At 45.6% G+C, this 26,802-nt stretch overlaps 1 protein-coding gene across 1 annotated transcript; it reads right to left on the minus strand.

The window, feature by feature from the left end:
• pygb (phosphorylase, glycogen; brain) lies at positions 1 to 26,781 on the minus strand. Its single transcript, XM_006638681.3, has 20 exons — positions 26,378 to 26,781; positions 22,240 to 22,341; positions 19,873 to 19,951; positions 18,941 to 19,044; positions 17,298 to 17,429; positions 16,405 to 16,516; positions 14,841 to 14,923; positions 13,703 to 13,846; positions 12,746 to 12,838; positions 12,258 to 12,404; positions 11,002 to 11,165; positions 9,659 to 9,773; positions 8,268 to 8,369; positions 6,326 to 6,473; positions 5,516 to 5,574; positions 5,039 to 5,180; positions 3,960 to 4,167; positions 1,800 to 1,934; positions 1,165 to 1,231; positions 1 to 248 (listed from the first exon to the last, which is right to left on the minus strand). The coding sequence occupies exons 1-20, from the start codon at positions 26,618 to 26,620 to the stop codon at positions 96 to 98; spliced, it is 2,532 nt and encodes an 843-aa protein (XP_006638744.1). The 5' UTR covers positions 26,621 to 26,781; the 3' UTR covers positions 1 to 95.
• Positions 26,782 to 26,802: the final 21 nt, after the last annotated feature.

Raw genomic sequence — 26,802 nt, forward strand, 5'->3', positions numbered from 1 at the left:
TACCGCCCCGTTCCCTGTCTCGCCGAAGGCTGGGCGCATCATTAAACCAAGCCAGGGAGAGGCCGGCGGACAGGAGCCCTGCCTCCTGGGAGCCTTCACTCGCGGGGTACGGTGGGGGGGGGGATCTTGACATCGGAGGGCTCCACGCCCCAGATCTCCCGGGCGTACTCGCTGATGGTGCGATCGCTGGAGAACTTGCCGGAGGCGGCCATGTTCCTGATCACTTTTTTTGTCCACTCCTTTGGATTCTGGGAAGAGCGACAAAAAGGAGCTGAAAACTGAATTGCGTTGGTCTTTCTGAGAACCTTCCGGCGAAAGGGGGGGTTGCAGATTAGAAAGGGCATCTATGCAGCTTCAGTCCTGGACGTGAAATTGCTGTTAACCTTTAATAAAACGTTTCCTTTTGAAACATTTACTGCCTCCCTTTTTTGTTGCTGCCTCATGTCGCCACAGCCCACACGGTGAGCCAAGCAGGAAGTTCACCTTTGAAACCTCACATGGTGCCGAATAAAAGGTGTGCACTCAATCAGAAGAGAACTGATCCCAAGCATTGTGCTTAGTGTTTAACTTAGCCACAGCAAAAGCTTACTCAATGAGCACTGCTGAGGCACAAGACGGACCCACACAACTACTGATTCTCTGTCTCCGGGGAGGAGAGATGTCTGACTTTCACTCACGCCTCACAGTTCCTCAGGGTTTCTAGCTCACTTCACGTTTGCACAAACCCCAGAGTCATGGACTGAATCGACGTGTGGTGACATTAGAAACAGCGCCATTCGGCGTTTTCCCAATTACTTTAGAATACATTAAAAATCGCAGCACCAGTAATAAAGATCTCTGCAGAAGAATGAGTAAAGCTCAAGTCACTTCCTGTAGGCCTGTCTGAAAGGCGCTCTAGGTTCAGTGAAGAGCCAGCAGCAGTGGAAGTGGAACTGAAGTATGGAGTACCATTATAGAGCTGAGCTTCAGTTCCCAGATCAAACAATACCTTTGCTGCATTACTAGGTTACCACATCCCCAGCTGAAGCAAAAGACCTTGTTTCAGAATCAGAGACATGAAAGTGACTGATACTGTAACTGCTAACCTGGACTGGTAAGACGTATGAATGAGGTTTCTTGTCAGTACGTAAGAAGTGCTCTTCCCCTGCGCAGTTTGAACCCTACCTTGTAGAGGTCGCTGACCTTTTCCTGACAGCTGATGTACGCCTCATAGTCGGCAAACACTTTGAATCTGTGAAAAACAGGAGAAATGTCAGTGAGGAGCTTGACAGATGTGCTACATGTTTCTTTTGGAAAAAGAGTTTTCATCAGCTGCATCAGACTCATGCAGTATGATCAGTCGAGTTCAAGTAAGCCTTATAACCACCAAAACCCTCTTCCTGAATTTTAGAGGTGGCAGTGATTTACAGACACCCTCAAACCTGCTGGGCTGTTGCTTTTGAGGACTGTGTTTGGCGAGACCTGCTCTCACACAGGCCTCCCAGCTGGGTTCTGCTTGCATAATCTAGACAGGCCCAGGAGCTGTGCTGCAGCGACTTCAGAAAGAAGATGATTCTGTGATTTTTAAAAACAGTCTTAGGGGTTTCTAGACATTGTGAAATGCAGAGCAGCTCCTGACTTTAATGTGTGGTGACTACTGTATGTGAAGAGGAGACTGGACTTGGTGCGTTACTGAAGCGGCAGATATCAGAGAAACTCTCTCTTCCAACATCATTGCCAAGCTGCTCAGAAGGGTCAGTATTTCTGCCTCCCCTCCCACACGGCAGCCAGCAGCTGCAGGGAAACGCTCCCTAGCTCACCTGTCGTGGTACAGCAACATGTTGACGACATCCTTGAACAGGTCTGGCTGTTTGGGGGAGAAGAAGCCACCGCTGATCTGATCTATGACCTGCCGGAGCTCTGGGATGCGGTCATAGTAGTCCTTGGCGTTGTAGCTGCAGAGACACACAGCACAGGCCAATCAGATCGCACTCATGCTCCGAGGGCTGGTGACATCATCGGACCCTGCAGTACTCTCTCCTGTCGCCGGGGTTACCGACAGCTCACGGGCCAATCAGATCGCACTCAGGCTCCGAGGGCTGGTGACATCATCAGACCCCGCAGTACTCTTGTGTCGCCGGGGTTACCGACTGCTCACGGGCCTCAACTGAATGAAGATCAATGGTTTTATCCACATGTTTAAGATTCCAATCACCTATTATCTTAGACACAATACCAACAACTCAGACCACAGCTAATACAGTAGTATTGGCAAAATGATCGTGTCATTTATATTACTTGTGCTTTTTCAGAGAAAATATTTCAAAATATGGCATAGTTCTCAGATTGGACTAACATATTACTGTATGAAACCCCCCATGCTGACTTGTGAGTTTAAACTTTTCACTAAATTCTTTTAGATTTCAATTCCTGTTTACAGATCTGAGCAGATCTGAGCCTGGTCGGAAGGGAAGCGTGTCTGCAGGTTTTCATTTTGACCCTTCTTCCATTCATCCATTTTCCAACTGCTTCATCCAATACAGGGTCGTGGGGGAGTCCGAGCCTAAACTCATCTTTAAAAAGCTGTCATCCAGTGAGCTTGCTTAACTGGACCAATTCAACAGTTTCTGTAAGCTCATCAGACGCTGTAGCTTTAAAGAGACTCAGAAATCCTGTAGACACGCCAGTCTCTAACACTAGGACTGGAAACCCTGGTGTGCTGTAGGCTAACAAGTACTGCCATCTGGTGGTAAATAGAGGACATTACAATACAAGTAAAAATGAAGGCTTTAACAACACACTAAAGAATTTTCTTGAGAATTTACAGTGAATAGGTGATAAGATTTTGCAGATATTTTAATACCAAAAAGCAAGATGATAAAGCATGTTTCTCATTTGCAGGTTTACTTATAAAAGAAAGATGAAGAAATGTGTCAGTATCACTTATTACTTCTGGTTTAAATATTCTTCAGTGAAAATAAAGGAAGGTCGGAAAGTAGCTTTGACGCTTGGGGAAACTCGGCTTGAACAGCAGCTGAGACCCAGTGCTCTGCTCTCTGGTTCAAAGTGGCCTTCAGGACAGCGCAGAATCAGTTTACAGGGCTGAATATCCGTCACTATCCAAAATGAACAAAATTGACCAAATGTCAAAGGATTTTGTACGGAACAATGACAATTTTTAAATAAGAAGTGTTCAAATCAATAATGTATTCCACTGTGTACTGCAGTTAATTACGCTACGTTCAGAACTCCGGTGTTTGTGCCGGCGTTTTCTTTTGCAGAAACCGTTTAAAAAAAAAAACAGAAACCGAAAAGCCGGTGGTAATTCCCGCAGGTTTGGGGATCCCAGGGCTGCGCGGCTGCCCCCCCCTCTCACGAAGAGCTGGCCAGCGTCCCTGAGCTTCCTCTTCTGTGTGCCACAGGCCCAGACCCCCAGACTGCGGCATCCGAGACCCGCAAAAAGAGTTTTCATCAGCTGCATTAGACTCATGCAGGATGATCGGTCGAGTTCAAGTAAGCCTTATAACCACCAAAACCCTCTTCCTGAATTTTAGAGGTGGCAGTGATTTACAGACACCCTCAAACCTGCTGGGCTGTTGCTTTCGATGACTGTGTTTGGTGAGACCTGCTCTCACACAGGCCTCCCAGCTGGGTTCTGCTTGCATAATCTAGACAGGCCCAGGAGCTGTGCTGCAGCGACTTCAGAAAGAAGATGATTCTGTGATTTTTAAAAACAGTCTGAGGGGTTTCTAGACATTGTTAAACGCAGAGCAGCTCCTGACTTTAATGTGTGGTAACTACTGTATGTGAAGAGGAGTCTGGACTTGGTGCGTTACTGAAGCGGCAGATATCAGAGAAACTCTCTCTTCCAACATCATTGCCAAGCTGCTCAGAAGGGTCAGTATTTCTGCCTCCCCTCCCGCACGGCAGCCAGCAGCTGCAGATCCAGGCTCCCCCGCCTCGCCCCGCCCCGCCCTTACCCCTTCTTGTCCATGGCCTCCACCTCCTGCACTCTCATGCCGAAGATGAAGAGGTTCTCCTCGCCCGCCTCCTCCGCCATCTCCACGTTGGCGCCGTCCATGGTGCCGATGGTCAGGGCGCCGTTCAGCATGAACTTCATGTTGCCCGTGCCCGAGGCCTCGGTGCCCGCCGTGGAGATCTGCTCCGAGAGGTCGGCCGCGGGGATCACTGGGGGGAGGGAGCTCGCGTCAACATGTGGGGGAACATGCAAACTCCACGCAGACAGGCGACCCAGGGCCCCAGCGCTGTGAGGCAGCAATGCTAACCACTGCACAACCGGGCAGTCTCGAACATGAGCTCTGTTTAATTTTATTCCGTATCTAAAAGCCAAAATGAGTGTCAGGTTTATTTCACGCTGAAATAAGAAGAGACACAACATTTCAGCTGTAGAGCCCTCTTCAGTTGTGACACCTGTGACACCTGTGAGACCTGAAGAAGGCTCCATAGCTGAAATGTTGTGTCTCTTCTCTTTACTGCATGAAATAATTCTCTACCTGTTCCTTTGCAACCTACATGGGCTGACTACACAGGTACCTTCTGTACCTGAAAAACAGAGGATCTGTTTCTATTATAGTGAGAAATGAAACAGCCAATTGTTTGCATGTCACCCTTAAGCGAGTGTGCTGGCCTATCATAATGGTTCCATTTAAGATTTTTAAGTTTTTAGTTGATATCACAACAATGGGTTATGAGCACACGCTAGCCACCAAACGAGAAGGATAAGCTGGTCTCGTCTTGTTTGTAAGCTCTCTTATTGTTGTTTGTCTTTTAGGGCTTCAAACAAACTCTCGACTGACCCTGGGTGAGACCAGGAAGAAAACCAAAACAGGAAAAGGACCAAAGGACACAGGAATATTGTCTTCATCCTCAAATATTTCAGAATCCCTCCATTTTGATTTGGCCTTTGTGTAGCAAATAAACACTCAACAGAGGGACAGAGCAGGGCAGTCAGACAAACGCGTCTGGAAACTATTTCTGCAGGAAAGCATCCTTCAGTGTTAGGTTCTCCTCAGCATCTTCCCCCTGCTGGTCTGCCTACCTTTCTCCGCCAGGGACACCCTGTAGTTCTCCAGGAAGATGACCTTGAGCCTGTCTCCCACCACAGGGTCGTTATTGACGACATCGCCCACCGAGGTGATCAGCTTGATGATCATCTTGGCCATGTGGTAGCCGGGAGCTGCCTGGAAACCAAGACAGCAGGTCACCAAAGAGCTGTTTCTTGGGGGCTGAGAGACACCCCCCCCTCCTTATTGCTCAGACAGACTATACTCTTGGTCATGCTGCAAAGACAAACCTAAGAAGCCCAATATGACAAACATAACAGGCCTGAATGACCTCAAGCAGTCATAGTTATTTTTGTGAATGTCCTTTCCAAAGCTTGCATTTGTTTTTCAAATATAGTGCAAGTGTCGAGGCATTCTGCCTTCAATCTAGGTGGTTTCTCTGTTGGATTGTTAATCATTATCCTAAACAGTGAAGGTACAAAAACATTTAAAAACGTACAAAGGTTACTTACCTTTCCTCCAATCATTATAGTTCTTGGAACAAAGTGCTTGTTAGGATCCTTTTTAATACCTAAAAAAAGGCAATATATTAATGAAAATCAATGTTTTTTGCAAATCATTTTTAATTCATAGCAGTGTAGCACTCATGACTGGTAGGTTGCGTGTTCAAGTCCCTGCTCCAGACACTGCAGTTGCACAATGAATGATGTAATTTAGCCCAATAGCTCCAGTCCACCCAGCTGTGTGAATGGAGACCAGTTCTGTTGTGGACTGGCATCTCGTCCGGGGTTGAGGGAATCACATGCTCTCCATGTACTTAACTCCATGGAAACCAGGTAACCTTTGACTCCATGAACCACCATGGCTCGACTACTGACATTACCCACCTACCACTTGAATAAAAGTGTTCACTACACAGCCACTGCATGTAAAAGGCATAGAAGTCACTGCTTCTCCACCCTGTGGTATGCAGCAACCAAATGTCATTAATTCTGGACTCCTGCCATGAGCTTTAATGTGATTCTCAGAGGAGAAAAATCTCTAAGAAATATAAATAATAAATTCTCATCTCATAAAGCTTCTGAACTGGAAGGTCACATTTTTGCACATACCATACCAAACCACAGGCAAGGAATGTCAAGATCAAAGTCACCTTCCACAAAAGAGCTCTCGAATGAAATAAGCTCTGCAAACACATGATGAACTGTTCCACTGGGGCAGACGCCTCACCCCCACGTTCCTGTTGACCAGGACCGCACACCTGCACGTCAACCTGCAAATCGTCCTCACTGGCTCTTTGGCAAGAACAGAAACCACCTTACGGTTGTAGAAAGTGATGATGTGCAAACAGTTGAGCAGCTGCCTCTTGTATTCATGGATTCTTTTCACATGGATGTCAAAAATCGAGTCTGGGTTGATTTTGACTTTGTACTCCTTCTCTAAGTAAGCAGCGAATTTCAGCTTATTCTCCTGCGAAGAAACGACAGTCTGCGTCAGCCCCTTTCTTTGCATGATGTTGACATCATAACTCCAAACACATGAACAGAGCAAACACTAAACATTTCCTCAAATATAACACAAAACGAATGAGGGACTAACTGCCACGGTACAATTGTTATTATCTTTTTATTCCTGGAGGATGTGGACACCCGCAACTGGAATGAAGTTTGAACTTCATTAACAGTATTAATAAGGGTCATGACACCACGATGGGTTCTATGTGTGTAGAAGTGTATATCTGAATGTATGTGAGACTGCTTGTAGCCACAAGTTCATGTGTAAATAACCTCATTTGCGTGCTCAAATTGTTAGATTGGTCTGCTTGGGATGTGAGGTTTTTCACTCAGCATTTTGGGTGTGTAGGGATGTTTTTGTTTCACTTCCTTTGTCAGGAGAGCAGGTTTGGCAAACTAAGAGATTTCAGTCTTTGGAGGTTGTAAGTAGATAGTAACTGAGTTCAGTGTTGAACACAACTTGAGTCTAGAGTAGCAGGTAGCTGTAGCCACCCTATGTAAAGGCTGTATTATATAAATGTTGAAGAAGCCTTCTGTTCTGAAACTTTCCCAATAGCATCAGAACCCCCTGGATTTAGGATTTTCTACAATCTACACAATCACAGAACTGTCATGGCAACTTCAGTTGCTCACTGATCAGTACATATCAGTTCTATACAATAATCTGGATTTTAAGAGACTTTTCTGAACCTAAAACCTGTTTTTGAAAAATAAAACACTTGCACTCCATCTTTATTCTTATTTCCCTGTGACCTCTAACACAGCACTGGCAAGCCACATTGTTTTAAGACTGGCAGGTGTTTCAACAGGGACTGTATAGTGTGTGAGCACCTGGTACCTGATGAGGCAAGTCTGAGTCGAATGATGCTCACTAAAGAGCAAAGATGAGTATGAAACCAGGTTCAAGAATCATGTCTGAAGACAACTGTTTACAGAGTGCCTTGAAGACAATTATTATGTAATAAACTCTGAACTGTGTATTTTATTTTCCAAACTGTCCCTTTGTTGCCTTTAAGCTGTTATTAAGAAGACAATAGCGGTCTCAGGGTGGACCAATAAAACACTCAGTTTCTTTCCTTTATTTTTTGCTTTACAATCATCCCCACATACAAACCCAGCTTTGACTCAGTACGCGGACATTAAGAGCCTTAGGTCTTTACTGTGGGTGGAAGTTTGCATATTACGATTGTTCTCGAGGTAAAGGGTACTTTTTAACTGACCCAAGACAAGGAGAAAAGCTGCCTACATTCGCAAACAGCCAATTGAAAAAAAAACATCTTCACGTCTCAGGAAACACTAAATCAGAAAAAATAATGAATTATCTTCTTTGAAAACAGAGATGGCATGGGCCCCATATTAATAATGTAATGTGGGGGTGATGACTGTCCCCACAAGTGCATTAATGTGCCATTAATAATGCATGGGATTTTTTTTTTTTGCCATTGTGCAACACTTTTGTGATATAAAAAGGATCAAATAGTTCTTCCTCCCATGTTGCTTATCTCTGTTTTGTCTAACTTCTCATCAAGGCTTACAGTACATTACTTCCTTTTAAATCTTTAAAATCTCTTGACTCTGCTTGAACTTTTTTATGACCACCTACTTCCTCCAGCAAGTTATCAGTTATTCTTGCAGTTTCCTTCAATAATGTTCAGAATGTGCTGTTTGATAAAGTGAAACACAAGTGAAACACAAGTCCTCTCTCTGTTTCGCTTGCTTCTGTCCTAGGGTCAAAGTGAAACAGGCTCACCTGTTTCACTTTGGCCACATCTCGAATGAAGCCTTCGTCATCTGTGAAGTCCAGCAGCTTCCTCAGCTGGTACAGGTCTGTGAGGAAGTCTTCTCCGATTTTCTAAAAAGAAAATCCCATTAATATTAATACAATATTAGAAAATTGTAAAACTATTAGGAACGTGGTTGGGTTCACTCTGAAATAAAACTTGGATCTGCACTAAAATTAAATTACATGGACTAACAATTTTTAAGATAGTGTCACATTGTTTGGGTTCAACATGCAATGTAAAACACACTCTAATCCTCCTCTGGACAGAAGACACTTTTCCAACAGATCGCTAGGGGCTCCCAGCTTGAACAAAATAAAAAAAATGTAAATAATTAAAAATGGTGCTATTATTAATTGCAAAACATTAAAAGCATAGCTGGTTGTCAGAAATGTTCACAGCACAGATCTGCTGGGGGTGATTGTTGATTTTACACAGTAGGCCGCCCTGGGATGAAAAGTTTGCCTATGATTCTGGGGGGCCTGGACAGTCTCTGAGGACCCCAAAGGCATCCCCAGACCACAGGAGAACTACTAGTGTTAAACATTCACCTCAAGCATTTAACTGTATTTACTGACAGAGATTGGCACCAAAATGATCTTTCACACTAGTCACTAACATGGTACAAGAGCCCAACCTTGGTTTAATAATTCTGATAGAGTAGGATTTACGTACAGGGCAAAGCCATCTGGAGCTTGAGGGTCTCAAACAGTGAAAGTTGAGGGGGAAAGGGCCACTCTGCTTGTGAGGAATCAGGGAATTGCTTAAAATTAGACAAAACTGATACTGACAAATGTAGCTTAGTATTCCTTCTAAACTGAAGATTATAAATAATTTAAGTAAAGATACAATGTTTTGGCACATAATCTTTTCTCAAGGCTCTTGCAAAGCAAAAATACTTGTGTTTCAGTGTGTTGTGGGAAGTTGCTCATCAGAAGAGAGCAGAAGACAGCCTTCTGTGCGGTTTCAGTCTTCACTGAGCTCGGTAAGCACAGCGATGTGGTGTCGGGTCTGCAGAACAGACACACCACAAGCCATTACGCACAGCACAGCACAGGCTCAGCGAGAAGCTGCTTTCACACTGTGGGTGTTTGTCCTGTCCTTTGATATGCGATTACTTCTACCCCTTAGAATAGGCAGCTTTATTCTGTCTGATCAGACCCCAGCAGTTACTCCAACCCCTCCCACAATGCGGTTAAGCAGCGCTGGATATGTGCAACGTATACGTGTCCTTTTGAGGACACCCCTTGTGTTTGTGGGGCTTGGACCGGGACCGTGGAGTCAGGGTGCCACGCCCCCCGAGACTGAGACGTTTAGGTGCCGGCCAGACAGACCGCCAGCCGGCCAGGCCAGAGCCTACCTCGGCGATGATGTCGGCTAGCCCCGGGTTGCAGAGCAGCAGCCAGCGCCGGGGAGTGATCCCGTTGGTCTTGTTCTGGAACTTCTCGGGCTCCACGTCGCAGAAATCCTTAAAACTGCACGCCGGCGTTCCACCCCAGCATCAGCACAGCAGAAGAAAACAGCCCGCAGAACAAGATATTATTTCTCATAATCCCTTACCCTTATACAGAGCTTTTCTGGACACTCCACGATCCCCAATAGCGACCCCCCTCCAAACGAACAAATCAGTGTTGGTTAAACTGGACCCTCTTAATCTCTTTACTGGTACGTCCCTATCTCTTCCACGACTCTGTGACTCTGACCGGCCAAGTGTTCTCACTGCTTAGTTTCTCTTGTGCATCACCCTCCCATCACCCCCTCTGTGCACAAGCCCCAGTGACAGGCACCGTCCTTACCCACCAGCCCCTTCATCGCGCCTCTTCGCTCTCCTGCCTCTCTCATGGCTCATCCGGCGCCCCGCGGTGCAGCCAGACGCCCTGAAACATCAGGACTGGAGCATCTTCGACCCCCACCTCCTCCTGTGCAGCTGTAGTCTGTGTCCCCCACAGCTGCTTTTGTCCCACTGAGCTTTAAGGCCCATGGCTGACCTCAGTACTGAAGACACTGTATACTGTATACTGTATTCAGATACTGTATTATGTTGAACAATTCTGAAGACATTGGGAAATGCCTTCATATGAATATTATATATATATATCCATCCACCTATTTTCTTACCACTTTATCCAATTCAGGGTTGCGGGGGAGCCGGAGCCTATCCCAGCAAGCAACGGACTAAAGGCAGGAAACTTAAAATCCTGGATGGGACACCTGTCCATCATGGGGCAGGTGGGACACACTCACTCACGCCAGGGCTGTCTTTCCCAGAAGCCAATTAACCCACCAGTATATCTGTGGACTGTGGGAAGTAAGCGGAGCCCCCAGCAGACACTCACGCGAACACAGGGAGAACATGCAAACTCCACACAGACAGCACCCCAGGTCCAGAATTGAACCTGGGGCCCCAGCACTGCAAAGCAGCAATGCTGACCACTGTGCCATTTCTCCCATAATATATTTCATTTAAAAGAATGAATCAAATCTTTATATAGTTTTGTATACTGTTCTACACTGCTTTGTTTGCAGCGCCAGTAGTTTTCTGCAGTTCGTTGTTCTTCTCGGTTGTAACCCTCCGAGATAAAGGGGCTCAACAACGGTGTTAGTACTGTCTGACACTACTGGAGCGGCACTGGGACCGGCCCCTTCCAGCTCCTGGACCGTCTGTGCGCCCTCCCCGAGGCCAGGCGGAGCAGGCGAACTCACACAGTGCTCTTGACGATGTCGGAGTGAATCCTGGCCACGCCGTTGACTGCGTGGGAGCCCACGACACACAGGTGGGCCATGTTGATCCTCTTGGGGTCTCCCTCCTCGATCAGAGACATGCGCCTCAGCCGGTCCATGTCGCCCGGGTAGATGGCGGAGATCCTCTGCGGGAGGAAGGCAGCCGGGTCAGACACACAGGGGTGGGGGTACAACCCCGGGCTCCCCCTGCAGCACGTTCACGCGCCACACCGCTGCCGATCGCCACGTCAGCCGGGTCAGGGTCGCGGGGGAGCCGGGCTCAGAGCGGTGTACACCCTAGAGGGGACGCTAGTCCATCGCAGGGCTTGCACGCACTCACACCAGGGCTAATCTTCAAAGAAGGTGTGCTTCTGGACTGTGGGAGGAAACTGGAGCACCCAGAGGAAACTCACACACACACGGGAACATACAGACTCCACGCAGACAGCGCCCCAGGAGTTAGACCCAGGACCTGAGCGCAATGCTAATCCCTGGACCACCGTGTAGCTCACTTTAACATTTTCCCCTTTAATTTTTAAAACCACTGTGCTCTTCACGAGGCCCAGCTAAATACAAGGCTTCCTAGTCTACATTAGTACAACCTTTTAGTACAAAGTTACTTACTTCTATACTGAATTAATTATAAAGTAATAACATTTAACATCCTGCATTGGAACAGCATGGACTATCCTGCGTTAGTTCTGCAACAAATTTGGCACAATGACTTATTCTGGTTTTGCACCAGATTTTAGTTTTATTCCTTAATTTTACCGCAGCATGTCAATTGAGAAATATATTTGCACTTACGGAGCTAACCTACTCATGAACACAACTTTGCAGTTCACTGCAGCAATGTGAACAAAGTAGCTGGCGTACAGCAGCATCCCACTGATGTGAACTGTCCTGTCAAAGCGAAATGCTTTAGATTTATTTCCACTTTATCGTGAATGCACCATATGCACGAGAATGAAAATTGCACACCCACTGTTGATTATAATAATCACTTTTCCGCAAAATACCCGATGATGACATTATGGAACAATTTTTTTTCTGTGTGCTTGGAAATGAAGGTGCACACACGGAGGGTGGCATCAGAAGGCAGAGCTGTGGGCACCAGATGAGTTTCTGGACGCGGTACGCCCCTATCCACCCCGCTACTGGCAGCGGTGTAAACGCAAGCGCCCTGCCGCGACAGGGGAGCAGCGTGCGTCTCTGGCAGCCAGCGGCTCGACTCTCACATCCAGGTGCCGGCGGTTGATCTCGTAGACGATCTCCAGGTGTCTGGGCAGCAGCTTCTCGAACATGTAGACGGGCCAGCGCTCCAGGGCCTCGGGCAGCACCGTGTGGTTGGTGTAGGCACAGGTCTGCACCGTCACATCCCACGCCTGCGGGAAGGAGCAGCAGAGGCCTCTCAATAACCGCCGGGCTGGGAGCCTGCGCTAGGACACACTGGGGCGGGAAACAGAGAGCTAGCAAGGGAGACACCTGTGTTTCTGGGAATTCAGTGGGAAACGAAGAGGACCAAAGTTCTCCTGAAAATTTTAATTCTGAGAAGGCTTAACGCTACAGGCGCTCCGAGAGCTACTGATGACTCGGCACAAGTACAGGCTCTCATAAACACGACGGGAAAAGAGCTTTGGTGCTCACGTGCAGGTCTGAAACAGCTCTGGTGCCGCGGGATGCTGATCCCAACAGCAAACAATCTCTATCCTACAGTCCGGCTCACCTTCTCCCATTCCAGCTTCTCGACGTCCACGAAGATCCTCATGAGCTCCGGAATGGCCAGGGCAGGGTGGGTGTCATTAAGCTGGATAGCAACCTAGGATGAGGAATTCAGACATCATAGCATCATAGCTGCTACGTAAAGCAGAATTACATGTCTTCTACAAACACACATTTGTCAAAGTATTGTGGGCTATGACTCTGAACATCTAGAAGACACGCAGAAATTCAGTTTCACATCATCAATATGTGAGGTGGCACTTGAGGTAGCGTAGTCAAAGGGTTACACTGAACATTGTGGTACAAATCAATGACTGGCCTGAGATGGAATGAAAGAGTACTGTGAAATCCAGACAGATCACAGAACCAGGCATTCATGGGTCAAGGCAGTAGCTGGAAAAGGTCGGTGGAAATGGAAGATTGACAAACACCAGCTTTAGGAATGCAGCTTTAGCAGATATTGAGATAATAATAATCATCATCATCATTATAATAATGGCTTACACTTATATAGCGGTTTTCTGGACACTCCACTCAATGCGCTTTACAGATAATGGGGACTCCAGCCATAGTGCGCCAGAACACTCCCCACACATCAGCTAGTAATGAAGTAGTACAGAGTAATGAAGCCAATTGATAGACGGGGATTATTAGGAGGCCATGATCGGTAAGTGCCAATGGGAAATAATGCATGCATGTAAGCCAAGGAGAATGTGCCTTCTGTGTGTCCTGTCGCCAGACTGCTGCGCACTAATCTCTCCAACTGAAGGATGAAATCCAGCCACGCTGCCTCTGCAACAGCTGCAGAGAAGAAAGCTGACGATTTTCCAGGCACATGCCTTGAGCCAGGGTTAGTCAGGGTAGAGTTCTAGATGGCTGAGGCCTGTCCTAGCTTCAGCTCAATGGGCAATGCCCCTGGCGAGGAGCAGTGAAGCTGGCCCGCGGAAATAAAGCCCCTTGCCTTTTCTGGAAAGGTCTCGAAACTCGTTCTGACAGGGTCTCGGCAGCCGAACTTGGAAGACTTGAAGCGGCGGATGATGTCCTGGAGTGTGGCGGCGACCACAAAGTACTCCTGCTTCAGCCGGAGCTCCTTCCCTTCAAAAAACTGAGCAAACAGCCAAGTTACTTCCTGCCTCCCCTCAAAGCCACAGCCCATGAATCAGCACATTTACCAGCTCCTGGCCACTGCTGGGGACATCCCCCCCCTGCAGCAGCAGGAGCAGGTGCAGGGCAGGGAACACCCTGGATGGGAGGCCAGTCCACCGCAGGGCACACAGACACTCACACCAGGGCCTTTGTGTTCAGTCCTGAGCCTTCATGTAAAAGGTCCTCACTTTATAAAAACGTGTACGTCATTTGTATTTTAAACAAAACAGGACAATCAATCAGTATAGTCTGAGGTCCTGCTCCTCCGAGGATAATTTGTGTAAAGACACTGTGCTGCAGGATGGTTTGCTGCCTAAGTCTTTGATCTCTGTATTTGGAGATAACCTTCTGAACTGTTTTTCTTTAGGAGAACTCCAGGCTTCACAGGCCTGGATCAAACCACTGCTGGTTGTTCACAAAAACCACCTACAAGCTTCTATAGAGTCTGCAAGTGTTGCTGTAGAAGAAACCACAAGAAGACGTTTGTGCAACAAGTAAGCACCTGTTACTGGTCACAAAGAAATACATTATTTAAGCTGAAGGATATATTGTACACTGCCACTTCTGTGATGTTTTCGATTTTTTTTAACCGACTTAGATACTGTATATCTGCTTAAGAATGCAAAAAAAACTGACATATAATTATATACTTTTATAATCAGATTACTTTGCATGCTCTATGTCGAGATTAAATTCAAGTACGAACTTGTTTCCCCAACAAAAGCTTGGGTAGTAAGAGACATTTTTTAATCCCTTTGCTTGTGTTGGAAGAAAATCACAAGTTCACTCCAACAGAACATGTTTTAATACAATTGCAGATTTTTCAGCAAGGATGTGTGTTTGTTGGTCAGACAACATTCTGACTGAGCTTTTGTTACTGAACTGTCACTCTCAGTCCTGGCTTATTACTATTCCCAGCCTGAGGGTACAGAATGACAGCTTTTCACACTCACGTTGTCATTGGGGTACAGGACGCGAGAAATATTTTCAGCCAGGTTCCTATCCAGCACAGCCTGGATATAGTCACCCACGTTGACTGCAAAGAAGAAAAAAGGCAGAAGGAGCTGGTTAATATACGTATTGACCAGCAGTTTCAGATATTGCTTTACCCTGATTCAAGCCACACTGACCTGTACCTGGAAAGCATCTGTAAGGTCCTGCGGACTGGTGTTGAGAAATGTGTCACACCACATTAGCTGGAAAGATGAACTCAGCAGAGGGATCTATTCTGTGGACCTTGCATTTAGATGGAGCGCCAGTCCTTCGCAGGGCACAGATAGACACTCACACCAGGGCCAGGTTTCCCAGAAGTCAATTAACCTACCAGTGTGTCTTTGGACTGTGAGAGAAAACCACAGCACCTGGAGGAAACCCACGAACACAGGGAGAGCATACAAGCCCCGAGCAGATAGTAACCCCTGTCCAGACTTGAACCCAGGACCCTGGTCCTGCACCTCTGGTACTGCGACTCGAGCCAGCAAGGCCAACCACTGCGCCATCGTGCCACCTTGCACACACACTCACAAAACAGAAAGGGTGGCTCACCACCTTCACACCACCTTCACTCATTTAAAAATGACAGAGACACTAAAAGCTGTCTGTATAAATGCAAGAAGAAGAGCAGCACAAGGCCATGGGAGGCCATTTCTGGGTCGATGTGAAGGTTTTTACACTGCGTAGGGAGCTCTCAAATACAGGGCCAAACTAAACACACCAAACCACACCAGAATGTACAGTATCCAACGGTTACACTGGCAGGCTGCCATTAAATTGTGATGCCTAAGAGTGCACCACTGCCATCCCACTGAGCTCCACTTGATATTCCAGGCAGCTCTTAACTGAAGTAACATTCCTCCTTGCACAAATAAACCCATTAGTCTCAGCCGAGCTACAGGGAAGCAGACATTAGCATAATGTTCCTGGCGTTCGCCATGAGAGGGCTAAACAAACTCCAAAAACAAGACAAGACAGTTATGTCACAATATAAAAAGTCAAGTTTTTACTTATAAGGCTGTTCTCCCCATTTCTGTTCATCAATTTTAAAAGATCTTGATCCACAGGTTTTCTTCTGAGATTTCATTTCATCTCATCTTTAACTAATCACTTCAGCAAAGGACAAATGAACACCTCATTTTTCTCTTAAACGCTCTTCTCACAGACCAAAACAAAACCCCAAAAGTAACCCCAACACTCTTTTTAATTTGCCCACATCATAAAATCTGTTACTCATTGACATCTGTTCTGCTCAATACTCTCAAACATATCTTCACTTTGGTAAAATGTGAGGAAACACTGCAATGTTTTAAAAATCCACCAGGCCATTTATATTAGTGTTCGAGCTTTATCGTTTGATGACAAGACACCAGTTGGGTCTGTTTTACATAACATCCTTCACAAGCTCCCAGAGAAGGCCAGTAATCAGTCAGGTGTTAAGGCCTTGAAATAAAACTCCAGTTGCCTTTGTCCCCTTCAATCTCATCTTCAACTAATATAAAAACAACATGTCACAACACTTACACTCCTGGAGGTTGAAATCGTTGGGCGCCTTGGCAGACCAGAGCCTCATAGTATTGACAGTGTTGTTCTTGTACCCAGGAACTGGCGTGTCATAGGGCATTGCAAGCACTATCTGTGAGGAGGGGAACACAGCTCAGGTAACACATAATGGAAGGGGCAGATACATAAGAGTTGGTTTGCTTGTGTGGTAGTGCTGAATGGGTCTATCTACTACAGTGCAGCACAAGACTGAAAACCTTTTAGTTAGGAGAGCAGACATGGGAACAGGGAAAAAAAACACTATTCTTCATTTATGGGTTGGTTAGAATATATTTGCTGTAAATAACATTGTATTCTTGATTCCTGTAATAATCAGGGACTTCACTGAACTATTAATATACGATGGTACTGTACATGAAGTTGGAGTTTTTAAGCTTCGAAATTATCTATCAATATATGTAAAGTTTATTTTTATGTAGTGACGCAGCTGGTAGCAATATTAATTTTCATTTGTGTGTGTTAACTTTAAGTTTCAGATACAAATAAGATGTTGTGTTAGAAGAGGTTATTTCTTCTCCTGCGATATGAAGTCACTGTTCTGAGTTTGATCAAAGAGGGGGCTCTGAATGAAAGCTCTGAATCTAGTTGTCTCCCCCCAGTATTCTTTATTTACAGTTACAGCGATTCCACGCTCAAACCTCTGGGACCCATCAAGCAGAGAAACTAGCAAATGGCTTTCGGTGACAGTCTGTGTGAAGCTGCTCTGCCACTCGACTAGCAGAGTCACCACGTCGTACAGTGCGTGCGAACAGCCCATTCACTCAAAGCTGTGGTCACAACAATGCGGCCAGGAAAATTGGCCTCGTACTGAATTAGCTGACCGGGACCTCTTGACGTCAAGGCCCTCTGCTTACTTGAGTGTTCACCCACTTTGCTCCTTCAGCGGTGTGCTCAACTCTCCCGTAGAAGTGTACTGGGAGCATGTACTCTGGGCGGGCCTTCTCCCAGGGGTTGCCATAGCGCAGCCAGTCATCTGCCTCCTCCACCTGAGGGGAAAACAGCAGCTGCAGCCTCAAACACAGCATGTCCATGTCAGGCGAACCACTGCCACGCACATCCTTCCACGTTTGTTGACCACTTTATTTTTCACAGGGTCGTGGGAGAGCTAGAGCCTATCCTGGCAAACAGTGGGCATAAGGCAGGACACACCCTGGATGGGACAGCAGTCTATCGCAGGGCACACACAGACACAGATCACACCCAGATCACACAGCACAACAGACACAGATCACACCCTGGATGGGACACCAGTCTATCGCAGGGCACACACAGACACAGATCACACCCTGGATGGGACACCAGTCTATCGCAGGGCACACACAGACACAGATCACACCCTGGATGGGACAGACGTCTATCGCAGGGCACACACAGACACAAACACACCCTGGATGGGACACCAGTCTATCGCAGGGCACACACAGACACAGATCACACCCTGGATGGGACACCAGTCTATCGCAGGGCACACACAGACACAGATCACACCCTGGATGGGACACCAGTCTATCGCAGGGCACACACAGACACAGATCACACCCTGGATGGGACAGACGTCTATCGCAGGGCACACACAGACACAGATCACACCCTGGATGGGACACCAGTCTATCGCAGGGCACACACAGACACAGAACACACCCTGGATGGGACAGCAGTCTATCGCAGGGCACACACAGACACAGATCACATCTGGATGGGACAGCAGTCTATCGCAGGGCACACACAGACACAGATCACACCCTGGATGGGACAGTAGTCTATCGCAGGGCACACACAGACACAGATCACACCCTGGATGGGACACCAGTCTATCACAGGGCACACACAGACACAGATCACACCCTGGATGGGACAGACGTCTATCGCAGGGCACACACAGACACAGATCACACCCTGGATGGGACACCAGTCTAACGCAGGGCACACACAGACACAAACACACACACCCTCATACAACAGACCACTGAAAATTCAACTCAGATCAAAGTGACTTGTGGTCACATTAGGCCTGTTTGTACGTTTCTGAAAAGAAAATGGATAAAATCTCTGATTTTATGTTGTTATATTTTGACACCCAAGATGAGTTGATAAATAGGTGATTTAATACTACACTGGAAGCTACATTTTTATTATAACAATGGTTTTCTTTTTTCAGGAAAACTGTTTTTTTCCAGTTTTCCTATTCCTTATGTCTACTTTTTGCAGTTTTTTTAAATCAATTTGATTCAAGAATCCACCATTCAGGGTTATGTTACCAAGGCAATAAAATCACATTCCACGCTTTTAACTATCGGAAGTATGAATCCTAAAATAAAGTAAAATGGATTTAATTAAAAACCTTCTTTGAATATGGCTGTATCTCCAAACTTAACAGGATAATTCAACAGAGCCCAAAATAGGTTGAGTCCAGTACACTGGGCAGCTGTCCAGACAGGCAAAACTTTAAACCAGTTCTTTCTGTCAGAACATTTGTGCTGGTTCTTCCATAACTTACTTGCCATCCATTTGCGACCTTCTGGTTGAAAATACCAAACTCGTATCGGATTCCATAACCGTAGGCTGCTAGGCCCAACGTTGCCATGGAGTCCAAGAAGCAAGCTTGAAAAAAACATCAAACGAACGACTGACTAGATGTCAGAAAACTATTCTCACATATATCAGGAAAAGATTTCATTAAAAACATAAACATGCTGAGCAGTTTTCAGATGAAGGGGTTTACTTTTTGAAATGGATACAAACCTGAATTCCCTGCTTTTTGAACTTCAAATGTGACAGTATTTTCCCAACAATGAGGTGGAAACAAAATATTGTTTCTCATCGGAAATGTCAGTAACACAAGCTTTGCGCTTCATCAATCTTTCATACAGTTCTTTTCATTACTAGGCATTAAAATGAAAGTGTTCCGTTTTCAATTTCAGTCCATTTTGGTGACACCCTCTTTCCTGGCCAGGATAAGGTCACAGAAAGCCAACAACTGCTCACTGCAACATTAAGTAGCATTGTAATTGAGAAAATGGCACTCAAAGCAAAACTAAATGTGTAATATCCATCTACATGACAGCTTTTAACCAGAAAAGATCCTTCTGCTGTGCCTGCACATTTGTGCTAGTACTGTTAAAAAATAAAGTCAACAACACAGAGTTCTTTCCTTTAACAATCTATGGACTTCCGTCTCTGAGGCAGCTAGAACATCTAGTTAACAAGTTATTAACCTCTGATGGTAAAGTTACCAAAACTATGGCTATTTGTTCACATTTCGCCATTTTCTTTGGGGAATTCTCCTCTTTGCTTCCTGATATTCTATTTTTGTTATCATTCTGCCCAGCGAGGTATGGAAAGAGTTCTTCTCTAACTGCAACAGCGAGGCATGTGAGGAACAGAACAGTGCATAAAAAGACTTGCTGCGAGGTGAAGACGCCCCCTCACCTGCCAGCCGGCCCAGTCCTCCATTGCCCAGCCCAGCGTCCTCTTCGATTTCCTCCAGCTCCTCCAGGTCCAGGCCCAGCTGGCGGTGGGAAAGACACAGAACAAAGGGCACAGGCGTGATGGGCGCTATACAGACCGGAGGGAGACCAAGAGATTAAGACACGGAAAAGACAGGGAGCCCGGACAGACCCACACACGCGAGAGCAAGCCTGTAAGAAGTGCAAATCTGTGAATTTCCCACCAAAGACGTTTCAAGAGAGGCGAGGGCTCTGGCCATGCCCCAGCGTGGGGAGGGCTCAGCGTGTCAAAGAGTCCGTGCTGAAGTGTGACCTCACAGCCAGTGTCTCGCACGGTCTGCGTTCTCCCCGTCTGGATGGAAAGGAGGACACCGGCTGAGGCAGGAAGCTGTCCAGGGCTGAGCCAACACCATCATCACGAGGCCATCCAAAACCTCACAATGCAGTGGCAGACGTCTGAAGGGACGACTCTGACAAATAAAACTCTTCCCCACCTATGAACTGGCAGAGCCCATTTACATGTATGTAGTTAAGGCATATGCTAGAAACTGCCGGCCGCCATGAAACCATAAGAAAACTTGACCAAGCCAAATAAAACCATAATAATTAGTAAATATGATGAAAAACTCCACAGAAAAATGTGACCCTTAATATTCACACTATTAATTTCACAGCAGGCTTTTCGGTTTAATACATATTGATCATTAGACGCAACGGGTTAGATCATATTTTGCAGGGATCTTTTCAAATTGGATAGTCAAAAAAATCATGTGTCACTACTATGGTGAAATCATTTGTGTTCTTAGCTGAATAAACCCAAAAATTAAAACAACATTCTTGTGAATTCATCTAACAATAAGCGTAAACAATAAACTTGAACCTTCTCAAATAAAGCAAAAAGCATTCATTTTTAGATTTCCAGATCATACAAATCGCACAATCAGTATATCAATTGTCTCTTTCTGTGGTAAATTGTGAACTATCATTAATACATCTCAGTTCATTCACATTGCTAATTCTTAGTAAAAATATCATTACAGAAACAAAATGGTTTAGAAATATGTTTTCATATACAGACTTACATATACAATATAAACCAGAAACAAGGGTTATCGGTTTCACAACACAAAGGATCTGTGCTTGCTGCATCGCTAACAGGAATTTAGCTGTGAGCAGCTCTGAGCTTACACTGTACAAACACAAAAGCTCACGCCTTCCTCTAGTTTGCCTAGTAGTGCAAGGCAATAGGCTGCCGTCCACGTTTCCCCACACATTTGCATAAAAGGGTCAGTTTCCCAGCAACATTAGACACAGAGCTGTACTCTGCAAGACTTACGGTGAGAAATTTTCATCTTTATTGTGCTCTCTGTACATGCTTGTAAAACACTAACACAACGCCTTCTGGGATTCCTCACTTATTAACTACTAAACCAATGCAGTGGGGATGTAGATTAAATTAACTTGTAACAGGTGTACAGAAATACTGTACCAACCTTTTATACTATTTTATCTCCAAAAGAAAATGCAACAATGTCAGAATACTGTACTACAGCAAGTTGTTTGCCCAACCTTTGATTATTATAAAGCCTGTTTATAAAGTCTAAAATATCTGTGTAAAAAGTCTCCAGAAACCAGTATAACAGCAGAGTTCAAGATTATTCCTGCTTCAGAAACAATTGCTTTTTGTTTGACAAGGAAAAAGAACTCTTTTCCAAGTTTCACCATTTCTCAAGGAGAAGTGTGTGTTTATCATTGTTCAAATACCTTAGACTGGCTGGCTTTGTAGCACTTCTGTTCATGTATACCAGTAATTCCTTATTATCTATATGGAGTTTTCCAAAGGTTTTTTTAACAGGAAGACTGAAAAAAGATTTTAAAAGCCCACCTGTAACAATGTAATCTTAAGGCAAACAACTTTGTATTTTAGGTGAGGTTTATTGCTCATTAATGCTGGTTAAAGGCAAGTGTGAGTGAAGGTGATGTCAGTCTAACACAACGGCCCTCACACAACCACTGACAAGGGCATTAAGCTCTTCGGAGCAGCGACGAAGGGCACCCCAGGCTGTATACCTTGAATACGTGAGCAGACATGATAAAATATTTATCTAATAAAACGTAAAAGGACACCAAGCTTTGTTTCTACGGGGACAAAAGGTTTCTTAGCAGGAATTTAATTGTGTGTCTGAAGTCTCCTTGTGTCTGTGATTTCGGAAGGAGTAGGGATTTAAAACCCAGAGCCGTTCACCAGCTATCTGGGAGGAAAGCACCTGAAATCAGGAGTCCGCAGTGGCGGTCGGGAACAAGAGCTAGCCCACACAGGGCGGTCGACAAGCGTCAGATGCATCGTTACCTGGTAGATGGCTTCATCACAGGCACCCTGCAGGCCCAGGTTTATCATGGTGTTCTGCAGCGTCCGGCCCATGTAGAATTCCAGAGACAGGTAGTGGATTCTCTGCAAGACCAAAACAAGGCATCTGATGTACATTACAGCACTGATATGATGAATCTGCGTTGCATAACAACATTTTAAAGATACATTTTACTTTATCTGATGCGAGGTGGAGGATATTAATATGGTTCTGCGGTACACAGGGCAAAGCAATTCAGCCATGTCATTTCATTTTACTTTGCAGGTTTTCATCAGGGAAGCTACTAACAAGTAGGAAGTCTGAAGCATAGATATTTCTACACAGATAATGATGCAAAATTCAGTCACTGTGGCACTTTCTCTCAGCACACACTAGTTCCGAGCTGCTGGATTTCAAAACAGACGTTTTGTCTACAGAAATCATTCCCTTGGAGAAATGTCAAAGTTGGCTCTACTCAGTCACAGTGTCACACAGCTGCGCATGTTTATAACTACTGCACTATCTGCTCCATGGTCCAGGAAGAACACCCATTTTAAGGAGGTAACCTGAATACTTATTGATATAACTGCCTAGATCAATCAAATATATTTCAGTTGGATTAAATAATACTTTTTGCAGCTAACCTAATGCCAAAACAAAACCATCTTTCCTCTGCTCACACTATACGCATACTGTTTGAGCAACAGTCTGCATGTGAGCCGACTCTGGCACTCAGATCAACAAGGACTGGAACGTACCGGTCTACCTCAGCAGTCGTTCCTGTTGCCCATATGACCATGATAGCAAACCTTCGGACATCTCAAAGGGCAAAATAAGACTTGAAAAAGATCCAACCTCTCAGAATTCACCCACAGAACGCTTGGTTAAAACTGGCCCTCCTGTTTCATGGACAGAAAAATCACTGGTATGATTTTCTTATAATCCATTTTGAAGGTCTTTATGTTTGGAACTGGAGACTGAACTCAGATAAATTCTTCTTTTAAAGGATTCCCCTAACGACGTAATTAGACAGAGCCAGGATCCATAAATGTTAAAAGACACTAAAGGCTACAACAGTGAGAACTGCAAGATAATAGGTAGAACCACAATTAACGTCATTCGGTGTCTGTGATTCAGAAAATCACATTACCAGTGATGGATGGTGTTAGTAAACAGAAACTTGCAATGAATGTTTATTTCAAAGGTAATGACAGATTTCACCTTCGGCAGAAGACCAACTAGGAAACTGGAGGGCTGACAGTTTCAACACAGAATAACGGCTATATATGGATTTCACAACCTCAAATGTGTGTGGAAGTGTTGGGAATAGACTGGTCTCTCTGAACCTGTCCTGATCCATCTCTGTTCATCAACCCCTTGTCAGAAATGCTTTTGCCTTTCCTACCTGTGCACAAGAAACACACCCTTCAGCACTAAAATAATCCTCCTGCTGAACCGCAGTGTAAAATAAACAGAGTGGAACATGAAATGCTTGAGCTGTGTTGCAATTCGTTTTTATGAAGTTCCCCTACAAAGAAACAATGACCATTGTATTTTCTTTAGCCCTTTTACTGCATTTGTGGCAGGATCTTGGTTCATTTCAAGATCAATAACCCCATTAGAAAGTTTCTTCATTTGGCTAACCTTCCTTGAACATCTTTCATCTAAAAATCGATCAACCCGTCTCCTCCTGCTGATGAAACATGACTTGAAAAATCGCCATTAAGACAAACACTGGGAACATTTCTACTGCTATACAGTATCAGCTATTCGGGAAATGGATTATGACATGCGCGTTAGACCATTACTGGTACAGTTAACGTTTTGAGATGAACAACTATTTGTATGCAAGTCACAAATCATGTGAATTATTAGCATATAACAAAAACTATAAGTGTATTTTAGAAGAAAGTATAAAATGTAACATAACCATACAGCCCAGAGGAACTGCAATACATGAATATCAGAAACAACAATACTTGTTTCATTTTTAATGTCTATGTATATACAATGTGCATGAATCACGGACATTAACTTCCGCTAAACAATAAAAAAATACACGGCCTTAATCCTAAAATAAGGAGAAATATCTATTGCTCAAATGTTTTGTGAGACGCCTGGCACTTTCGCAAGTGATACAATGAAAAGTGGCTGGCTTTGCACCTGCAGTAGCGAGCTGATTAAAAACGGAGGTATTACACATTCTTAGGAACTCTTCATGCAGGCAGAGAGGAAATAATAAGCGCGGTCTGCCAATGATTCCCTGGCTCGGGCCAGTGACCTGCACCAGAGCTCAAAGGTTTAGGCTCTGAGCCTGGAGTCCACAGTCTGAGGCTGGTGGTTCTGCACAAAACACAGGTTCTTCCATTTGCTGGTTTCCGAATGGCTGCGTGCCAGACACTGAGGTCATGATGGCTCGACACAAAGAACCCAGTGTGTTGGGATAAGAGGTGAGAGTTCTTATCTGCACTGTCACCTTCAGTTAGCGCACGCAGAGGCCTCTCAGAACCCCGGTAAGCCCCAGTGACAGGGAACTGGCAGCCCTTGTCCTGTCACTGGTTCAAAACAGCTAACAGGCTGGTGGATCTCTGTGGGGTATAGATACACACTGCTTGTGCCATCTAAGGTCCCTGGGCTGAACTGATCCAAAGGAAATCCAGGGATTGTTGGCTAACATCCACGGAAACTTCCTGAGCCCGTGTGATATTTTAAAAAGATCGAGAAGGCAATTTTCAAAACAAGTCCTTATATGTGAGCATAGCGCCCGCTACAATGCAGACCCGTCCTGTGAAGGGCGAATCACAGACTCTTTGGTCACTGGCACTGATGCACTGCAGTTCTGGCACACACTGCAGCCACTGTTGTTTTCTTGTGTGCCTTTTGGACAACCAAAACAACCACACAGTGCAGCCCTAGACTCCTCCCGGATGTTTTTTCCACAGTCAGACCTACTGGATTCCTGTACGTTTGTGAGGAGCACCCGGACCACGACTTCGGCTGGATTTAGAGAATGCATGTAAACCTGGGCTCGAGGGATTCTCAGACAGTAATTAAACCAGGCAGATTCCCCCTAACACCGACAAATACTGCACAAGAAGATCTCCCTGCTAAGACCACAGCTCTGAGGCGGCACCTGCCTCGTCAGGGAAGGGCCAGATGATTAAAGACAAACTGGTCATTCGACGAAAGGGATAATACCGTCCTTCAGGGAACAGAGTGGGTGAAAGATGTGTACGTGCAGCTCGCGGAACTCCAGTCCTCCCAGCTGAGGAGATAAGGAGATGATGTTTTCCAGAAAAGGACTGGTCTCCAGCAGTGGCATTCTGCTCTCGAGTGTATCAGCGAGACATGACGATGGCTGAGAAGTGGCAGTCTTGGAAGCAGAGAACATTAGTCTGGATTACCCAGATAATCCAGTATCAGCACAGCCCCACACTGTACCTCAGAATCGCACCTGCACAATAATTCATGTGGAAAATAATGAAGAGACAACCTTTTATTCTGGGGGAAGTAACGTGTAATTCAGTGATAACTTGGAACGGCACATCGCTTCGTCTAATTCATGAAGGTTGGTCTAAAATACTGTTTGCAATCAGAAAAACAAATGAAAATAAGAGTTACCGCGGGACATGTAAAAAAAAACATTCTTCACCGAAAGAAACAGAGGAACGCGATTTGTTCAAGCCAGACTGTCAGTGATGTGATCACGTCCTTCCTGACCTTGGGGGAACAGGAAGAGAATTAATTTGACTCGTATAACAAGCAATACCAAGCCAATTATGTGGTCTGCTCGCATTTAAAATCTCCCAAGAACTCTCCCGTCGTAGAAAACTGTTTCACGACCGCCCACTTTTTCGTGTCTGTTCACAAAATCGTTATTTTCCATCGTGCACAAACGCACGAATCGATCAGCCCCAAAACAGAATTCTGCACCATCGCAATTGCCCGAGGGCGTCAATTGCAGGGTGCTGACTTGGTGCTCCCCCAGTGCAAAGACTGCGTGAGGAAACGGCGCTCGCTGCACCCGACACGCAACGGTCTCCGTGCACAAACGAGTCTGTCGTGCAAAAATCACCAGCTTCACTAGGAAAGGTGGGCTTTGACAGCTGACTTCCTGCCATTTGCAGAAGAGCGCTTTACCTTGGGGTCTTTCTCGTAATAATACTGCTGCGTGCGAATCCACCGCCCCACCAGGTGGTCCCTCACTGTGTGAGCCAGGGCGAAGTAGTAGTCCCGGGGGGTCGCCACATTGCGGTCCTTGACGAGGGTGAAGTGGAGGTGCCTGTTGAAGCTCTTCTTGATCTCCGAGACATCCCCGACCTCTGCGATGCCTCTCACGCTGATCTGTTTCCTCTTCTCGCTGTCCGTCAGCGGCGCGGTCATGGTTCGCTTGTTTTTGTTTTTGTTTTAATTTTATTTTTAACGTTGTCAGCGGCTCCTTTGTTTTTTTTGGGAGGGGGGATGGAAGAAGACAACGGGGCGTGAAGCAACACGACGGCGGGCTTCAGGGAAGGTCCGGCTGTCCTGCAGGATGTCTCGCCTGACAGTGCGAGGAGGACGGGCGA

Source organism: Lepisosteus oculatus, chromosome 17 (genome assembly GCF_040954835.1).
Source record: "Lepisosteus oculatus isolate fLepOcu1 chromosome 17, fLepOcu1.hap2, whole genome shotgun sequence".
NCBI classification, from domain to species: Eukaryota; Metazoa; Chordata; class Actinopteri; order Semionotiformes; family Lepisosteidae; genus Lepisosteus; species Lepisosteus oculatus.